The sequence below is a fragment of the Phaseolus vulgaris genome, chromosome 8, assembly GCF_000499845.2.
Source record: "Phaseolus vulgaris cultivar G19833 chromosome 8, P. vulgaris v2.0, whole genome shotgun sequence".
NCBI lineage: Eukaryota > Viridiplantae > Streptophyta > Magnoliopsida > Fabales > Fabaceae > Phaseolus > Phaseolus vulgaris.
Window position 1 is genome coordinate 88009 of NC_023752.2, and position 20963 is coordinate 108971.

General features: G+C 30.8%; 2 protein-coding genes across 3 annotated transcripts; one reads left to right on the forward strand and one right to left on the reverse strand.

Moving 5' to 3' along the window:
• Positions 1 to 261: 261 nt before the first annotated feature.
• Positions 262 to 948, forward strand: LOC137823832 (uncharacterized). Its single transcript, XM_068629123.1, has 2 exons — positions 262 to 457; positions 552 to 948. The coding sequence occupies exons 1-2, from the start codon at positions 320 to 322 to the stop codon at positions 618 to 620; spliced, it is 207 nt and encodes a 68-aa protein (XP_068485224.1). The 5' UTR covers positions 262 to 319; the 3' UTR covers positions 621 to 948.
• A 4193-nt stretch (positions 949 to 5141) lies between these two features.
• Positions 5142 to 12725, reverse strand: LOC137823831 (NAC domain-containing protein 83). Of its 2 annotated transcripts, none has more exons than XM_068629122.1 (3): positions 12110 to 12410; positions 5765 to 6027; positions 5142 to 5666 (listed from the first exon to the last, which is right to left on the reverse strand). In XM_068629122.1, exons 1-3 carry the CDS (start codon positions 12288 to 12290, stop codon positions 5388 to 5390), a joined length of 723 nt encoding a protein of 240 aa, XP_068485223.1. In that variant the 5' UTR covers positions 12291 to 12410; the 3' UTR covers positions 5142 to 5387. The 2 variants fall into 2 exon arrangements, with proteins under 2 accessions (XP_068485223.1, XP_068485222.1); XM_068629121.1 differs by lacking the exons at positions 5142 to 5666; positions 5765 to 6027 and adding exons at positions 10807 to 11665; positions 11764 to 12026 and having other exon boundaries at positions 12110 to 12725.
• Between the last annotated feature and the right edge of the window lie 8238 nt (positions 12726 to 20963).

Below are 20963 nucleotides of genomic sequence, written 5' to 3' on the forward strand. Positions count from 1 at the left end.
TTCTAGAAATTCTTATCGAGAATTCACTTTCAATTTTGTGTTCCTGATTATTTTATCCAAAATGTTTTTTTTAGTTTTAAATTATATTTATTATTTCAGATTTTCAAATCCAAAAATAAGGGTAATTTTGAGAATTTTCAAAAATGATAGGGTGCAGGTTAAAAGTGATATGGTGCAGAAAGAAATTGTCAAATGGGTAAATGAGAAAGCCCAAAGGTAAATGAGAATTGAGCCCAAAGTGGAAATGGAAAAAAGGGAAGAAGGTGGTGGTTGGGCAGCAGAAAGAAGGATTTGGAATCGTGAGAAGAGAATCTGATATATGGGCGGTGCATTTTGGGGGACGCGGGTGATGGAGATAGTGAAGAAGCATGACTCTGGAGGACTCCTTTGGAAGAGAATCAAACTCACCACCACCCGCAAAGCCAATGCTAAGAAGCGTCTTCTCCGCGTTTGGCAGGTATCTTTCTATTCCTCATTTTTAGGGTTTCTTCTTCTTCTTCTTCTTCTTCTCCACAATCACTCTCTTCTCTTCTTCTTAATTCCATTTCAAGAATGAAGCTGTGCTCAAGGCATGTTCTCAACCATCTGTTCCCGCTCCTGCCGCCGCCAACAACCCTTGAAGCACCTGTTTCTCTTCACTCAATTTTGCAGATGCATCAACTACCCACTCCATTTTCCCCATTTGTAACCCCAAACATCCTTCTCCGTCTCTACTTTTACAGTAATATATTCTATGCTTCCATTCTCTCTCTTATCAATCTACTTATCTCGTGCCTGCCATATGCTTGTTACACCTCTTCACTGTTATTGTTATTATTATTATTATTTTGGTTTCTAGATCTTTTTGCTTTTCTATATGATTATTAGGGATGTTTAGACAGCTTTACCTTTTTTACTTATGAATAAAGCTCTTGCTCAAACTTATGAATAAACTCTCATTTCGTAAAACCCTGTTCCATAGCTAAACTTGATTTATCATGATGATGAGATTTGATTTTGAACTGCATGTGTTTGTACATTCTGGATGGAGATCGTTTCTTATATTTTTAAGAAGTTTTAAAAGAAAATTGTCGATCTAGGTAATTGTGGTTAAGGAGTGAGAATTGTGTTTTGGGCCGTAGTGTTGTGGGGCTTCTTAATTTATGGGCCGTGAACCTGCAGTAGGGCTGAAACTGAATTGGCTTTTGACAGAGGAGTGTTTCTCCCTGCCCCCCAACAAATGACTTCCTGCACCCTGTCATTATTGGAAAAGACCATTTACCCCATTTAAAAATGATTTCCAGATTATTCTTTTCCGAACATATTTTATGGATTCCAAATTTATCTGCAAATTAAAAAATGTATTCTGAAGATATTCCAGAATGGTCTTTTGTCTTCTAGATTTCTTATTTCGGAAACACACTTTGGTTACAAAACTCATTCTGGAATCATCCAAAATTATCCTTGATAATTTTGATATTACAAAGAATGTAGGTGTTCAGGAAGAAATATCCTTGACAGAGTTGTCGAAGCAAGCCAACTCAATTCACAGACGTTCACTCATTATGAATGAAATAAAAATGAGTCAAACTCAATCATACTTTGTATGATAGAAATTTTGTAACAGGTGAGTTGGTGGATTGAATCATTTAAACATGTTTTGTTCTTCCAAGTTCCAATATCTTTTATATATTTCCAGTAGTAGAATCAAAGTAAATTGACTCAATCCATCTTATCATAGGAGAACAAATAAAACATTCACTTGTTTCATCAAATATTAACTAAAATTAAAAAATAATATTATAAAGATAGTAACTTAGAAAAAATAATAATTAAGGGTTATTGTAAATTAATTTGGGGTCAATCCAATTTTAGTCCAGTTCGAATTTCTTTATTCTGTCGGTTAAGTGAGTACTGCTGTTGAATTTGGTTCACATTTAAAAGAAATCTATCTGAACTCTATTTGAACATGAGTCACCCACATTTTTTTAATCCATTTTTTCCATCCATAGTTTTTCTAAGTTGTAGTATGGGTTTAGGAGAAGAGGACTTTGGATCCCTTTTGGGAATTGGGGTCCATGTAGTTAGATTTATTCCATTAGGAGAAGTAAGAAATATACACGTCTTGTTTGTTGCAGTTGTACTAAGCAAACCTTGGAAATACCTCTAGATAAACAACATTAAAAGATAGGTGGTTTGTGGAGCTGGTCAAAATTGATAGATGCACATGTTCCCCTTTGTGCAAGGCAATTTTGGAAGGAGAAATAATAATTAATAGGAAACCTTCTGAACCTGATTGACCTAATCAGGTGAGGCTACTATGAAGTTTAGAGGTTGGATTGGAGTGAATGGGTCAGGTCATGTGTGGTCTACCATGATAGGCTGCCCACGTGATTGACAAAAGTTTTGCTTTGGTCTAAGTCAGCAATTCACACAACACTCTTTCTCACCCTTTATTTTCTTCATGAAAATGAAACTTAAATAGAAAAGGTGACGTGAAGAACTCTAACACCCTTATTAGATCATTCTAATTTCTAAACCACCATCACAACAAGAAACTCCGCCCGCCAATTAACTCTTTTTTTATTTCCTGCATTTAACTGCAATTTTCTCCCCTTATTTTTAATTCATCTTTTAGCTTCTACGGCTCAACTTTTACACATTTCTCTAGTTTAATGAATTCAAGAATGTTTGCAAAGACACTTTTAACCTTTTTTTTTCTTCTAGCAACCTTTTTAGTATATTAGCTATATTTATTGGGACTCGTGAATAGTGCATTGCATTCTTTATAAAAGAGTGTGATAATAGCATTATCTTTTCTAATTAGACAGATTAAATTTTCTGAAGTACAGTTAGACATACTTTCGAATTTCAAAATCGAACTTACAACTATGTTTACTTTTTTAAAATGAATGAGCTTTTATAAATCTTATAAAATTTGTATTCACTTATATATTCTGAACTGATTTTATTTTTAGTTTATTTGAGATTTTCAACATATTTTTTATTTTTTTTATTTCTTAATATAGGATAAAATTTGTATCAGCTTATATAATATACTTATATCATATATTGTGAACTTGTTTTATTCGTAGTTTAGGTGAGATTTCCAATAAATAATATATTATATTATTTACTTGAATCAAAACATGCTAACAATATCAAAATTTTCAACAGTCGTTTCAAGATTGAATAAACCATAAATTAGGTTTTTTTATAAAATGTTTGATAGCTAAAACTTTTCGGTAACTAGATATATGATTAAATGATAAAATTACTAAATAAAGGGATCCTATATTACATATGATATGATCCAAATAAATTTGTCTTTACTGTGATTGGTTGATGTGGAATTATAATGTGAATTTATACAATTTTATGTCTAACGATAGAAGTTAAATCTTGGAAACAGTAATTTAAGAAGGATTTGGCTTGACTATTGTTCAAAAATTAACTTCACAGTTATATATATATATATATATATATATATATATATATTGTTTTTTTTTGTTTTTTTTATGATTCATATGTATTCATTCCCATTTATTAATAACAATTACTTTATAAAACTACATTGTTAACAAATAAAAATTAATATTATTTTAAAATCCAAACAGTTGCGTTCATCTTATTAGACGATAAATTCTTCTAAATAGATAAATGTTTCATTTGATGTTTCAGAGGATTTAAACCATTTGATACATTGTATAACAAATAAATCGAAGTAAATGTTCTAATAATTTATTATTGGTATATTTTATTCTTTCTTGTCTTTAAATAAGTTCTTATAAATTGTATTTTATCTAAATTTGAATATAATAAATATCATAGGCACGAAGCAACACAATTATGCCATAACATCCATGACGGCATAAACCATGTTTAGTTGAGAAAAACAACCACTCTTCAAACACAGTAAGAAATGTTTAAGATGAAAAAAACTGAAACTATTGATGAATTGTTTGAAAGATCTCAAACTATCATCAATGAGCTTCAAAACATTATAGTAGAATACTCAAAAGCTCAATACAATATGAAGATTTTGGATAGATTTCCAAAGAACATGATAACTATAGCTCTCGGTGAATTCATAGAAAGAAGATTTAAACTCACTAATGCTAAAAGGAGAAGAACTTGATTCACGTGAAAAAGGGTAGAACCTTCTAACCTTTAAAAAATAACACTGAAACCTTGAGCGAAAGATACACTTTCAGAGTCAACTAAGAAGATCTCAAGTGACTTGTGAGATTCATCTTTTTTTTTTTTTAAGGTTTTGAGTTCAAAATAGTGTCTTAATTTTTTTTATGAATTTATTTAATGCTTATTGATACTAAATATCTTCGGTGTCCCTTTTAAAAACCTACATCTTCAACCACTCTTATATTTAAGGAATCTATTTATGGATATTGGAAAGTCTAATACTTTTTTTCATCAATAGGTAAGAGTGTGATAAGAATTCAAAGAGACTTGTACATGAAAAAAACTTCAAATATTACTTATAAGAAGTAATTGAACAAAATATCTAAAGTAAGATGTAACTTAGAAAATAGAATGCTTCTAAAAATTTAATATGTTAGTAAATAACACAATGTTTTAGTTATAAAAGAAAAATTAATATAATATTTTTTTATATTATTTCTTTGTTTTTATTTAGTACTTTTCAAAATTGTTTTAAGACATTTAAAAATAGAGGAAAACTCTTTTTTGCTACAATTTTTTATTAAAAATTAGAAAAGAACTTGTATATTTTTAGACCAGCAATTTTTGTAATTTTCTTATTTAAATATAATTGAATATCTTATGGTTATTTACCTTTGCATAATTTCTTTAATCAAACACTAAAAAATAAATTCAATGATCATGATAACATTGCCTCTAGAATTCAATTCCTCTTTCAGTAGATAAAATAAATACTTTTAATTAATAATAAAACAACAAACGTTTAGTATAAACATTATCACATACACATACATGTATTACTTAATCTTTTCTGATTTTTAGAAAAACCAAATCTTTACCTGTATAAATAAATTGTATATATCTTGCATTACATATTTTTATCATTCAGTGCAATACTTTTTTATAAATTTTTTAAAAAAATTTGTGAAGAAAACTGTGTTTTCTCTTTTGCTCTGTGAAAGCATCTCCTCTGGGACTCAAAATTAGTAGCTTTTAGCTAGCTGAACGAAGCTTTGCATTTGCATGATGATGAAGGGCATCATCAGAGATTGAACTAAAAGAAGAACTGGATTACACACTAGTTTTAGTAGCATACTCTCCAGACTTAGACTACTCTTAGTGCCGGTTGAAAATGAGAAGATAATTACAGGGAAAGACAATAAAAGAAAGAAGCAAAGCTTAGGTTGATCTGAGATGCAAGTAGTAGTACTAGAATGAAGTGAAGGGTGTCAAGGTTTTCTTCTAAAATAAGGGAAGGTATTGGAGCTACTACTCTCTTCATGCTCATCTGATTCTTGGGTAATACCACTGGCGCCAGAAGATGAGGAATAAGTCTTGTTCTGCGCCAAAAAGTCATAGAAAACCATCTTCAACTTCCTCACCTTCCGGTTATCCACTCTCCCTCTCAAACTCCCCATCTCCTTCTCCTCCCCATTTCTACCACTTCTCCTCTTCAAAAATATGCGACATAGAACCCAGTTTTCCATGGGAACTTCAACCACAGGGCTCTGCACGCGCACACACAAACAAACCAAAAACACTGTATGAGTAATTAATGCATGCGTGGGGTTAATTTGAAGTTAATTTGGTAGCTCTGAATCCTGACCTGAGACAGAGAGGAAGTGGGTGCGTTAAGGAGGCGATATTCATGCATGATCCAGTCAGTTCTAGATCCATGAGGTGGCTTTCCTCTGTAGAAAACAAGTGTCTTCTTCATCCCCACAACTTGGTTCCCTTTTGAAGTTACAATTTGTTTGTCCAACCCAGTGGCCTTCCAATAACCTGAATTGGTGGCTCTGTTGGAGCGGTTGCCATTAGGATATTTGGGCTCTTTGGTGCTGAAAAAGTACCTTTCTTTCTCTAAATCACCTAAACACAGCACCCAGAAGGGATTGCAGTTAGACTCAATTAATTGGGAAGAAGAGAGAGGGGAAGAAGAGAATGATAGGCACCTGGCAAATCCCAAGGATCAGACTTGCAAAGGGAAGGAGAAGACCTTCCGCTTTAAGTATTGCACAACCAATTCCTCGTCAGTTGGGTGGAAACGGAACCCCGGGGGTAATCTGAGCTCCCCATTCTTCACAAAATTAAGTTTTTCCATTCCACCACACCACACAACAACCTACTTCTCCTTCTCTGTATATGTTTTGAATATAGCAGTATGGTACTAACAGTTTTGTGTGTCCGACTAGAGCAGAGCAGGCCAGTTGGGTGGGTGACAATTGAAGCACTCGTGGGGGTTCTTATAACTCCATTAAAGCGTAGAGGAAAATAAAGAAAGGGGCTGAAGAAGGGGAAAGGAAAGAAGAAAAAGGAGGGAAAAGGGTGTTATTATTATTGGATAAAGAAAGCGAAAGGGTATGGAGTAAGATGCAGTGTGGCTTCTTTTATAGAAATGGGTCTGACAGGAAGGAAGGAGAAGAATAAGACGACACATTTGGCGTAAACCAGACTCAACCTTTCTTTTACTTTGACGTTATATTAACTATGGTTTAAGGTTTTTTTTTTATATTATTATTATTATGGTTTGTTTGTGAGAGAAGTTGTTACTCCAGACCAGAGTGGGTGGTGCTAATAAGAAAACAAAGGCTAGTTCCCTGTGTTGTGGTTGCAATTTGGAGTTAGATTGGAGGAGGATTCCGTTGGGTTTATCCAAACAAAGCACTTATCTGTCCCTTCCTTGGATAAAACAAAACAAGTTCTCCATTTTTTGTTTCTAACAAACAACTAAATTTTGATTTGGTTGGTTTTAATGTTATCCTAAAGTGAGGAAGTTTAGAAAGGAAGGTAAATGAAAAAAAAAGAGGTGTCTGAAGTGAGGTTATGTGATGGGGTACAGCTGGAAGTGACCCAAGGGAAGGGAATGCAAAGAGGCTTTATCAGTGGCATGGCACTGAGTTGGTGAAAGTACAGAACTAACCCTCTCTTTCTATTTCTGTTCTATCTCTCAACGGGGAACAAAAGAATATGAATGAATAGAGGATCTTGTTTTTTAGAACACCTCAGCAAGAGAACCCACTCTTCATTTGTACGGTTTTCGTAGTAAGTAACTTCTTCACACTTTAGACGCATCCCATTCTGTCGGTGTTTCCTTTAATTCACTAATATTATTCTTATCTCATTTTAATAACTTTCACAAAACTCTTTACTCAAACTAAATTCATTTCTTCTAAGATTATTTACTATTTATTACTTTTAGCTTTGATTTGGAATTAAAAAAACAATTATCTTTACCTCTTAGAATAATTTCACAATTTTTCTTTTACTCTTCTTTCTCTCGTCCTTGTAAATACTAAGTTCGGATTGTATCTGTAGAAGGCACTCTGACATAATGTTCAGTGCAATTAATGCGTAATGATGACGTATCTTATTTTTAAAATGTGTGATTATTTATATGATTATCATGAATGATTTCTTATTGGATCAATTAAGATTTTGAATCATAATTAAATATGCATTACATAATTTAATCACCGTTTGATCTTGTTAATCTTCTGTAAGACTTAATTAATCTGATTACGTGAATCGATTTTGACTGAGTTCCACTTGTCATTTGGAGCCGTTACAATCCGTAAGGTTGTCATTATTAAATGCAATTTAGGTCCACGCTTGTTCAAGATTTTTTTAGATCGCAAATAGTGAATTATGTTTCTGGGACAGTTTTGAAAATTGAATTGATTGTATTTATGAATTTCTTGTGATACCACATTCATTTGAGGAGACGTGAACGTAAACATACACTTGCGAAATCATTTTCAAATCAATTAAAATATTCTGTTAGCTTTTCAATAACTTAAGGGTCTAAATCACGCTGAAATGGACTAACCATACAAATTGGCATATATTCTTATTAAAGGTACATGCATAAAAACTATGGCCATATAAAACCAATGAGAAAATCTATTCTATCCCAGACAGACATCATCCTATGTATTGCAGTCTTAATTCTCATAATATATTTCTGTGTGGGCCTAATTTCTTTTTATTTTCCCACCAAATAATGGAAACGTCCACGTTACTTGGGAGTGTAGAACAACTGTTTTTAATTTAAGTACTAGTCAAACACTCCATAACTAAGTTCATTTTATTTATTTATTTACTATACTCTGTCGGGAAAATTACAAGTTGATTAATTCCTTTATTTCACAAACTATTGTTTATCAGGGAGTCTGATGGTAGAGAATTTATTAATTAAATTTTTTTATTTGGGTAGTATATTGATAGAGTTCGCACTATAAAAAGATTCATCATCTTGTTTAGGTCGATCGACATAATCAATAACAAAATTGATTGATAATTCAATATTAGTTAATTTGTCTTTATTAGGTCTATTAATGACAAATGGTCCACAATAATAATATAAATAAGCATAGATTAAAAAAAAAAAAAAATAAGAGAAGTGATGTAATAGTTTTTTTATTCTCACCCGTTCAAGAATAGATATGTCAATAAAAATAATGTATGATTGTGTTGATATTCTCATAGATTGAGGCATATTACTTCTAGTTTTGTTTTATTTATTAGTAATCATCTGACTAATTACTTTTAATCATACACATTTTAAAAAAATATTGATTAAAAATATAACTTGAGAGGTTGAAACATAAAGTGTTATTTTTGTTAGATCACCCTAACGTTGACATGAAACATCCATCTATTTTACCAGTGTCTAATAATAATTTATGCATAGTTACAATTGACAAAAATGTTTTTTAATTAGATTTATTTCACAAATTCAACGTTTTAACGAATTTTTATTTGTAACAAGACTCCGGCTTTAATTTCCTTTTATTTCAACAAAAAGATATTCTAAAAAAACTAGGTATCATTTCATATCAAAGGTAAGAGTACAAATATGATAAAATATGTTTTTTTAATCATTCTAAAACATCTAAAGTTTAGTTATATTTTAAAAACATTGTTGTTTTTATTCCTCCTACTTTTGATTCTTTAAACGTTGTCTAAATAATATATTGTCTTTTATAAAACGTTATTTAAATTTGAAGGATAAAATTATGCTTTTCAAAATTAAAGTGACTGAAAATAAGACAAAAGGAGTTAGAAGGGCTAATATATCGAATTTAGTTGTTCTTTTTAAGAAGAAACCAATAAAGATACTTTACTCCTTTTTATTTAAAAACTAATTTGTTGACTATTCAGGTAACATATGGACCTGCAGTATAAGATTTTTTTTTTATTGTTGTTATAAAAGCAACTTATAGTTGACCGGTTAGTTTTAAAAGACAATGAAATATGAAGAATATTAAAAAATTATACTAAAATCTAAATTTTTGGCATATTAAAATTAAAAGTTATGGTAATGATTTTTGCATACTCATCAAAGGAAAAAACATAAATTTATTTTGAATGTGTGTTTTGTTTGTGAAGTCTCTTTTAGAGTATGGGATTACCATTGATGTCAATTGTTTAAAATATTACTTTGTCTCTTTCAAGAGAGACAATTCTTTTATGTGTCAATCGAACAAATCATGTAATAATAAAGAGAGATGATAAAGTAAAAAAAAAAAAAAACACTCCATTTTAGAGTTCAATTTAAACAACTAAAAACTGTACACGTTGCTCTCTATTTGTTCCACAGTACGTTAAAAAAGGAATTGTGTTAAATGTTTAATTAATAATATCGCAGGTGACATCTGCACACCTTCAATAATTGAATTTTGACTAGTTTTCTCAGTATTTTTGGATTTCTTATTTGTCTTAAAAAAAGGCAAAGTAAGTTGTGATTGTGTTATAATGAAACGCATAATAAGTGTAGAGAAGTATGAAAAAAGATAAGGTGTTTGTTTAGTGATTAGTAGTATTGGAATGAATTATTTTGAAAAGTAGTTTGATAGAGAGAGATGTATAATAAAAAAATGATAATGAGATGAGAAGAAAGGTGGGTGAAAGAATAAAGGTAAGGGTCCCAGTTGGTTCGAAAACCAGGGGCAACCACGTAGGATTAAGGGTAGATGACAAATATGGTACCTTCAAGTGATGCCCCATTTCAAGATTTCCACGATCTTCTTGTCTCACTGTTTCCATCTAATCATGCAATACAATGCAGTGTATTTCCAAACAGGATTCTAATTAAAACAACCATTTTCAGTTCTTCTATTTACATCTCACTCCTTCTATTCGGACAAAATTTGTTATTTTTGTTTTTCCACTTTTTTTTCTCATTCAAATATGTTCAGTTTTTTGTTCTTTCTCCGACTTAGTTTTGGGTGTGACATTCTCTGACTAAGTGGCCTTTAAAGTGATGTTTTATACAACTAAATCGTTATCGGTACATAAAATAATTGAGAGATGAGCAATAATTTTATGAGTTGCATGATTATAACACCGTCCTAGTTTAATCTGCAAATTGCTTAAAGTTTTTATTTAATTTTGTAAAAGGTACAAATTGGATGGGTTGTGGCAGTGGTGCAGGACAGTGTTGTATGCATGAGGTGAAGAAATGTAAGCAATAGGGAAACGTAGCTGTCATGCTTTCTATATAGCTCAGAACTAGACGTGTTAAAACACTCATGGTTTCTGCACAGAATGCTATAAAACAAACTACACTTAATTACCATCATCATCATCTGAAACTACAACCAATTTCATTCTAATAAACTCTTAAGCATATTCATGATAGGCTCTGTATTTGCCATTCAAAAAATGCTTCCAATTTCTGCATTTCTTATTCAATATATATACATATATTGTAGTTGGTTATTAAGATCACAGATAACCCTCCTCTCTCTATCCGACAAGAATGACCATTCATTTTGCAACCTCTTCTTTTCCTAAACAAAAGGAACAAACTAGTGCAAAGGTTGTGTTCTTATTTTATGTTTCTTCTCCTGAAAACGGTCTTTAAAATATACATGTATTTTGGACCTCTTTTCTTATGCTCTTTCCATGGATTCTTTCTCTTTTGCTCTGTCAAAGCATCTCCTTCAAGACTCAAAATTAGTAGCTTTTAGCTAGCTAAAAGAAGCACTGCCTTTGCATTTGCATGATGATGAAGGGCATCATCAGAGATTGAACTAAAAAGAAAAACTGGATTGCACACTAGTTTTAGTAGCATACTCTTCAGACTTAGACTAGCCTTGGTGCCGGTTGAAAATGAGAAGATAATTACAGAGAAAGACAATAAAAGAAAGAGGCAAAGCTTAGGCTGATATGAGATGAGATGGTTGCAAAACAAGTAGTGGCACTAGAATTCAAGTGAAGGGTGTCAAGGTTTTCTTCTAATATAAGGGAAGGTGTTGGAGCTACTACTCTCTTCATGCTCATCTGATTCATTGGTAACCCCACTGGCGCCAGAATTTGAGGAATCGCTCTTGTTCTGCGCCATGAAGTTATAGAAAACCATCTTCGACTTTCTCACCATCCCCTTATCCACTCTGCCTCGCAAACTCTCCATCTCCTTCTCCTCCCCGTTTCTACTACCACTTCTCCTCTTCAAAAATATGCGACACAGAACCCAATTTTCCATGGGAACTTCAACCACAGGGCTCTGCACGCGCACACACAAACAAACCAAAAACACTGTGTGAGTAATTAATGCATGCGTGGGGATAATTTGAGGTTAATTTGGTAGCTCTGAATCCTCACCTGAGACAGAGAGGAAGTGGGCGCGTTAAGAAGGCGATATTCATGCATGATCCAGTCAGTTCTAGATCCATGAGGTGGCTTTCCTCTGTAGAAAACAAGTGTCTTCTTCATCCCCACAACTTGGTTCCCTTTTGAAGTTACAATTTGTTTGTCCAACCCAGTGGCCTTCCAATAACCTGAATTCGTGGCTCTGTTTGAGCGGTTGCCGTTAGGATATTTGGGCTCTTTGGTGCTGAAAAAGTACCTTTCTTTCTCCAAATCACCTAAACACAGCACCCAGAAGGCATTGCAATTAGACTCAATTAATTGGGAAGAAGAGATAGAGGAAGAAGAAAATGATGAACACCTGGCAAATCCCAAGGATCAGACTTGCAAACATCAACCTCAGGAATGACAGAGGCTGGCAAAGGGAAGGAGAAGACCTTCCGCTTTAAGTATTGCACAACCAATTCCTCATCAGTTGGGTGGAAACGGAACCCCGGTGGCAATCTGAGCTCCCCATTCTTCACAAAATTCAGTTTTTCCATTCCACCACACCCTTCTTCTACTTGGGTAAAATGAAGAAGAAGGAGGAGGAGGAGGAGAAAGAAGAAAAATGGTTATTATTATGGGATAAAGAAAGCAAAAGGGTATGGAATAAGATGCAGTGTGGGTTGTTTTATAGTAAGGTGGGACGTTGGAAGTATGCCCCATTTAAAGATTTGGTCGATTTTGTTGTCTCACTGTTTCCATCATCTCTTGAAGCAATGAAATTCATGGGAGAAGAGAAGAGAAGAGAAGAGAAGAGAAGGGTGGTTAGGGAATATGGAAAAGGTGTTGGATGATGGAAACGTGGGACGGTTGAGATTGTTTGTTTGTTTGTTGTTAAGGTGGAGCCTCAAACATTGACAATTGAAGAAGCCCAATTCCGTGGGGAAAGGGGAAACTTGTTGGCCTCAAAAATAAATAAAATAAAAGGAATTAGAAAGCGGAAGCACTACTAAACTAAACTAATCTAAACTTAACTTCAGGATGCTCATGTTTCTTTAATTATTATTTATTAATTATTACCATGAGATGAGATTCCCAGAAGCAAAACCCACTTGCATATTATTATTATTATAAATTATATGTAAGGAGGGAAAAAGGGTTTCGTATGGCACATTGCGGCTCTGATCTTTCCCATTTCAACTTCCCTAGTCTGTATTCTTATAGGGTCAAAGGAGTTTGCGTGTGGGCATTCTCATGCCCCATTTTATATGTTACAACACAAACGTCAAACCTTGCAATTATTGTGTTTTCAGTAAAAATATTTTTCTTCACTTCAATTCCTTCCCATTTCTTTTTTTATCTGCAACTTCCCCTTTTTACAACTTTCTTTAACTCCCTTTACATTTTTTTATTATATTCTCTTTCTTTAGTACCCATCTTATCATTTTCTTATTGCAAGGATAGTTGGTTTAATACAGGAATATGATTTATATTCAGCGTTACTTATAAAATCTATTAATTATTAACAAAGATTTAGTGAAATTATCTAAAATTTTTGGCAAAAATAAGGGATCTCATTATACTTTTACGTTGTAATTTGAATATTTTATTATGATTCAAAAAAAATTACGAGAACTTTAACTCAAGAAGGAGATACACTTAAAAACTAAAGATTTGTATATCTTATTATGATTACGCTTAGACATGCACACGAGTTTATACACTCTGTTATTGTTTTAATTGAGATATGAATATCCTATTATAAGTCAATATTTTTTATGACTTTAAATCAGAATATATATATGTTAAGTTTGCACATTCTATTATCACTCTAATCGGGATTATTTTGATATCTTATTACGACTTTAAACATCTTTTACAACTTTATGTTTGTACATGCATACGTGGTTTGTACACTTCATTTTGAGAATTTTATAACAAAGTCTTCAACTTACACACATCATGAGCTAATAAAAATGTATCATTTAGTTACATTATTTCTAAACTTAACCGTTAAATTATTTGGAACAAGTTATGTTTAGTTTAGATAACTTGCGACTTGAGCTTTAACGCGTCAATGGTGCTAAGTTATGTTTTGAAAAAACATAAGCATAAGTTATGGCTTGATTAAATATCTTATTTAAGACTTAAGTTTTTTTTTAATTATTTAGCAATTTTCAGTTTCAAGCAACTTTTGCTTCGGTTTTGGTCAGATCTTCGGTAGCCTTCTTCCAAACCTTTTTTTTTTTATCTTAATCATCTTGGTTTTAATGCGCTCTACTTCTTGTTCATTTTCTTTTTTTTAGCGTGTAAGTTTCTTCTCACTGGAGGGGGGCTCTTTGACCTTTATTTCACTTATGTAGGTCAAAGCGATAGTCTTACTAAGACAATTTTGTAAACCTCTACTCAAATCGACTATAAAAAAATTTACTCAATTCCACTAAGTCTACCTTCAAAATATTTTGAGTCTCGACCCAATTTGTTTTCAACTCAAATGTTACGATTAACTATATTAATATGTTTTTATGTCACTTCGTTTAAAAATAATTTTTATATCTGAGTTTCTTGTTTAAATAAAATAATTAGTTGTGAGCATATCTTGTTTCAACCCTAACCCTAAATCAATAATTAGTCTGACCTTATTTTATAAGAGAATTTAACTTATTTAAAGAATAATTATAGAGTCTATTAATTAATAATAGAGAGATTCAATAAAATTACTCATAATCTTTAAAGAAGAAAAAAATATCTTTTACTTGAAATCAGTTGAAATTTCTTTTAAATTTTAAAGACTAAATTGTTAAAATTAAGAAGGATAATAAAATATTTAACTAGACCTTCTAACTTATCATATTTATTTTTCTTCCTATATGTTTCATGTTTAAAAACTCATGAATTTTAATCATTCACTTAAATGATCCTTACTCACTTCCTCTTAAAGTCTAATAGTATGAATTCATTAAAATGTCGATAAAAAAATGAATTCATTGAAAAAAAACTAATAACCAACACACGTTAGTAAGGACACATACATATTATAAAAACAACATTCCCTAATTGTCCTAACATAGCTCCCGTTCTTCTTTTCTTGTTTCGTCGAGATTTCTCTTTCTTTTAATAATAATAATAATTATTATTATTATAATAATGTATATTTTTCATTGACCAAACACACTCATAAACTCTTTCGCTGGCGTGTGGAATTAATAGCACTAAGGTTTGGCATTGAAGTAATAGATCATGGTGTGCATGTTTGGGTTGTAGTTAGTAAATTTTGCCAAGGTTTTTTCTTTTCATTTATTTAAACAAATTGTGTTGGTTGTTATCTCCCCTCTTGTGCTTTATGTTGGACTAAAAACCTCTTGTTACGAGTTGTCAAAGGAAAACCAATTCTACATCTTTCATCAACCTCACCTTTTTGAAATAAAAAGAAAAAGAAAAAAGAATTTATGAAGCATGGAGATGAACTTAACACGGAAAAAGGTAGAAAATAAAATAAAACAAATGAAAGGTGATATTGAGCAAGAAAGGGTGCGTGACACCTCCCCCAAGATGTTGTCAACTAGTGACGCACGATGCTGTATTTTACTTTTCAGAGCAAATTTTCCTTTAGGAATCAATTGCTATGTTTGAAACTTCCTTCTTAGTTCTACTCATCATAAGCTTTTGCACACAAATGATATGAATTGATTATTTTTGGATTCATTGAACTCACTTTGATGAGAACATTGCATGATGTGTAATAAAATAAGTGTGATGCGTAAGAGTATCTGAAAACGAATTAATATTTGATAAGACGGTGGATATTTACATTGGTGTGGAGTAGAAGAAAGTAGAAAATAAGTGATGAATATAGAATTTTGGATGAAATAAATAAGAGTAGAAGTAAGTTGACCTCACTATTATTTATTTATTTATAATTGTAATTGTAATGTTGACGCATAGAGATGCCTTGAGAATGTGGTCCTTTGCTTTGGTGATTGGGCACTTGAAATAAGGTAGTTCCTTGATTTTGAAGCCAAAGATTTGTGCACTCGGAAAGCCAAATTTTGCAAAAGGGCCAAAGAAAGAATAAGATATCTCTTTTCAAAGAAAGCAAAAGTTGTTATAAAAATGAATGAAAGTGTGACCAGGGATAGGAAATAGCACTTGTAATTGTAAAATGAGTTGTGGAATCTATAAGAGAGATTAGAAGTAGAAAAAGAGAAAAAAAAAAATATTGATTAGATTACAATTATAAACTGTAATTTTGTAATGGTTAAAGTAACATTTTTCAAAATAAAAGTAGCTAGAAAGAAAGTTGGTGAAAAGGGGTGTGGAATCCAGTGGAAGTGTAAGTGTAAGAAAGAAACATTTCTCACTTAGCATTTAGAAATCTTACTCTTGGAAGCTGCACATTCCCCACTTTCTCTAAACAAATTACACATCCAACTTTATTCCTCTTTCTCAGCTCTGCTGGTAACCACTTTTATCCCTCTCTTCCAGAATAAGAATACGAATCAAAATGAAAATCAAAATGAAAATAGAAAAAAGGTAGCGTAAGGGTGAAACAAAGACTATTCCACACTATTCACAACTTACCACTATTTCTACGACTTTTCATGTCTTCTACGACTTTTCATGTCTTCTACACTCACACATTACCTCATCCATTTCTCATCATACTTATTCATTACCAATTACACCTTAATTACTTAACAACTCTCATGGAAAAACTCACGCGGAAACAACACACAATCACAAATCAACTGCAAAAAAATAAACAACACAAGATTTAACGTGCTTCGGTTGTCAATTGCAACCTACATTCACACGGACAACTATTAGGTTTACATTACAAAATTACAAGTACAATGATCTCTTTAAATAGAGATAAATAGAGATAATAAAGGGATACAATAATTAAGCTCACTCACTAAACATGTGTCTAGTCAGCCCAACCTAATTGGTCATGACTTCATACCCAACAAACTCTTCTATTTCCCATACTTCTACCTACACTCCTCACAACATGCATCCAATTAACAACTTTTTTTTTCATTTTTAATTATAATATAATATACAAATTAGTATTAATAAAATCAAATAATTCGCATAACTTCCTAAAATATCATAAATGTAAATATAATATGTTTTATTTGTGTTCAATAATAACAAATATATTTTATTAACAATTACAATTTTCTTGACAAAAATCAACTAAAAAACATATTCTTTTAAGGTAACTTTCTATTATCCGTCTTTATGTTTCAATATTTTTTATTATAAAGTTTTTCTTTTGTTTGATAATAGACATTTCAAATTATAAGAAACTCAACGTCAAATCAAATATGTAATAAATAAACTCAATTAGAATGGTAACAGATTAAGTGATATGCAAATATGAACATAGTTTATTCCTACAAAAGTTTTACTCTCTTTACTTTTCTAATAAGAGATTCTTACTACTTTTCTTTAAAAATACATTTCACACACCTTTATCTTTGTTTCATAATCTTTTTTACTCAATCATGCCTTTATTTGTTTTTTACCTGTATATCCATTTTCATTTAATACAGTTTTATGTGATAATTTCAATTATTTATGCTAAAGTATAATACAGTCTTAATTTCTTACATGCAAATTTGATTATTCTATTTACTTTTTCAGGATTTTAGTCCTTATAGATTAAAAAACTGTCATTTTAATTCAACCCTCAATTGAGATACCGTAAAAGTAATTAAATTAAATTAAAATAAAACATATGTTGAATTCATCATTAAACTAGAATTACCAAAAATTTAAAATACGAGAACTAAAATCGCAAAAAACATTGGAAAATCAAGCTTACGGATCAATAATTAAAGCAGGGTTGTTATTTTAAATATAAAATATAATTCATTTATATTAAATTTTTCTTTATTGTAAATTATAAATATAAATATTTATTCTAGACCAAAATATCAGTTTTTTATTATAAAAAAAAGTACAACTTCTAATTTCTGGACCCAGCCCATCCTTGTTGTCGCTTACGGAGGCCCACCGTACAATCAGTTTTGAATAGGTTTTTTTATAGATCCTATATTTTCTTTTGACACCCCCATAATTTGTAAAAGAAATTAGAGTGTCTATTTTCTTTGTTATTTTTCTTATCAGACTTTCTTTTCGAAACTGCTAAATGAATATTTTAAATTGCATAATTTGAAAAGTAAACTTGTATTTTATTTAATTTGAAAAGTAAACTTGTATTCCCAAAGAGCACCAGTGAATCCATATTTGCTTCTAGTTATGGTGTAATAATTTTGTTTTTGTTTTTTCTGTTATGATGATTTTTATTTAAAAGAATTATTATTCTTATTATTTAAAATGTTCTCTCAATTTGTTCTCATTTTTTATTTTTAAATTTATACCAATGATATTACTATTACTATAATGAAACATCAACTTCATTACTAGTGTGGTCTGTCACTTAAGTAAATAAGTCTACTTTAAATAATGATTTGTCATTTTTTATTCTTGCCCCATGTTATTATTATAACATTGTTATCCAATTTTTTTTACAAAGATAACTATATTGACTCATTTTTTTTAAATTAAATTAAATTGAGAACTATAAAAATAAAAATAGTAGAATAAAATGAAAAACATTATAATGATAGAAAACTATTAAGTCTTTAATTATTTATTCATATACAATAAAAAAAAACCAAAAAAAAGAAAAGGGGTGGATTACTTTTGAGTTGGTGAGTTTCAAAAGAAACAATACATAATATAATAAATAGATAAATTAAGAAATTGTTTTAGATTATCTAATTTGTAAGAAAACAAAATAATTATTGATTAACAGTTTCAAAATTGAAAATGGTTTACCTAAACTATATTGAATACAACTTTATTTTCTAGTTTAATGAATATAAAAGAACTTTATTCAACGTTTCTAAATAACTAGAATATAAAAAACACACTATAATCCCTTTTGAAATGATGAGAGTTACAAAAAAAATATAATCCTTTCCCAGATTATGAGATTAAAAAGAATAAATGATTAAATTGTGTTTTAATTTTTTTTCCAGGTGTTGTATGATGATGCATAGTCATACAATAATTATATACTTGATAAACAATACATCAAATATATTCAAAGACTTGATTTTGAAAAAGCTCATTCTTAAATTAAGATAAATATAATAACATGCATTTGTAATAAGATAAATGAAGAATTTTCTACTAATTGTCTAATACATGCAATTTTCAATTAATAAATTAAATTTTACTATGTTAACTAAGACGGTAAGTTACAATAAGATATTCTTTCTTATTATACTAACTTCTTGCTAACATGATGAGTAATGTTTTTGAACTTAATCATTCCTTGTTAGTATTGTTTTTGAACATAGTCACTCATGACTAAAAAATCGAGTATTATTTTAAAAGCAACCATTTTTTACAAGTAGTCATTTTTAACTAAGAAAAAGTTTGTTTAAGAAGTGATCTAAAAGATCACAAAGGTTGCTTACTAGAGAGGGTACCATCTTTCAACGTATACAATGTTCTTTCTTATAATCAAAAGGCCTGAAGGCTTATTTGTGCACATTCTTGTATCAAGACTTTTGTCATTGTCCTATCGTTTTCTTCAACAAGATCTTTGATGTATACAGCTTGAAAGAAAAATGTTGTTGCACATGTGAAAGACTTTTTTTTATTGGTTCTTCTTGTATCTGAGCATGCATTAAAGCTTCTTTAGAAACAACTGTAGATCATGGCATAACTTTACCACTTTTATTTTTTTTTTGACAATAAATAAATAAATAAATAAATATGGAACAAAGAGAAGATCAAACAAAGAGGATCTTCAAGCTAACCCATTAGACCCAAGAAAACTACAACTATTTATTAAAACCATTTTTGGAGCTTTGGAGGCCTTTAGAAAAGATATACGAAAATGTATGTTTTGGTTATCTTCATCATTTATTAACCATTTCCCTTTCTTCCACTATCTACATAGTGTTTTGGTAGACTTTGCATATTTTTGGAAATTGTGTTTTCATTGGTGGGCTCATGGGATGTAAATGTTTGATGGCATGGTGACCCTGAATTGAGTATGATAATTGGTTGGGGTGGGTGGATTTGTGTGAAGTGAGTGAGTTATAGGAAGTGAGTGGATTATATTGAACCAACATTGAGTCTGTGAGATGGATCCTTTGGCTACACGCCAACCTAGTCAAATTGTGTGATGATGCTATGCTGATGGTGGGGACTGAGTAGAGTTGATTGACTCTAAAGCATTTGTTGAAATATGTGTATCTATGCATTCATTCAATATGCAGTCCCTTTGGCTTGGCTTGGTCTTCACACATTTGGAAACAAACTATTTTTATTGAACAAAGATGGTGTTTATATATATAGAAGGGTACTGGTAGATGTGGTTGATGCCAGATTCTCTTGACTTTTCTAATAACACACTCATTCTTAACCCCAGATTTTATTCTTCTAATACTAAACATCATTCATTTACAGCAAAAGAGTATCATCATTTATGGTTCAGAGTACTAGTTTGACTGTAGCCCCCCGATTTTATTCCAGTATCAAGATTTATGGTTCATCTTTCACGTATCAACATTTATTCCACTACGTCTTCAAACGCTGCGTGTTACTCTTCAAATCACTATCATTTTTATATATATAAAACCACTATTTCTTAATTACTCACTCACACTTTTCTTCCCATTATTATTAATCCAAGGTTGTAAAGAAAAGCACCTTAGATCAACTTTTCATTCCTGCTCCATCTCGATCTAATTAACACCTTCAAGACAGATGTCTATTTCCCACCAAACTGTATCCAAAAATAATATTTCAAAAAGAAAGACAAAAACTACAATTAAAAACTTGCAAGAATTGAAAAGGTTTTAAAGGGAATAGAATGCATACAAGGAGAAGCTAATAAAAACCAGAGTAATTCTTAGGGATGAAGGACTCGAGTGATTGCAGACATGATTTTCCAACTACTTGATGAAAAAATGTAGGATTTTTTTTTAAAGTGAACACATGATAGATATGGCAAGTAATAATACGAAAATAAAATAAAAAACAAGATGAATATGAATATTACTTCGAATGAATTTGATAGTCTTGACTTGAATATTGATCTCCTAATCAAGAAACTTTCAATTTTGCTCCTATTTTATATATAAGAGTATTGATTAATATCACAAAACTGAGAATTGTTCTATATTAAAACAAGTCAAAGT

Excerpts from the sequence above, each read along its gene's own strand:
- LOC137823832 (XM_068629123.1), top strand. The coding sequence starts at position 320 with ATGGGCGGTGCATTTTGGGGGACGCGGGTGATGGAGATAGTGAAGAAG. Across the intron at positions 458-551 it reads GTCTTCTCCGCGTTTGGCAG|AATGAAGCTGTGCTCAAGGC; the intron begins GTATCTTTCTAT and ends TTCCATTTCAAG.
- LOC137823831 (XM_068629121.1), bottom strand. The coding sequence starts at position 12,290 with ATGGAAAAACTGAATTTTGTGAAGAATGGGGAGCTCAGATTGCCACCG. Across the intron at positions 12,027-12,109 it reads TGATCCTTGGGATTTGCCAG|GTGATTTGGAGAAAGAAAGG; the intron begins GTGTTCATCATT and ends TGCTGTGTTTAG. Across the intron at positions 11,666-11,763 it reads CCACTTCCTCTCTGTCTCAG|AGCCCTGTGGTTGAAGTTCC; the intron begins GTGAGGATTCAG and ends GTGCGCGTGCAG.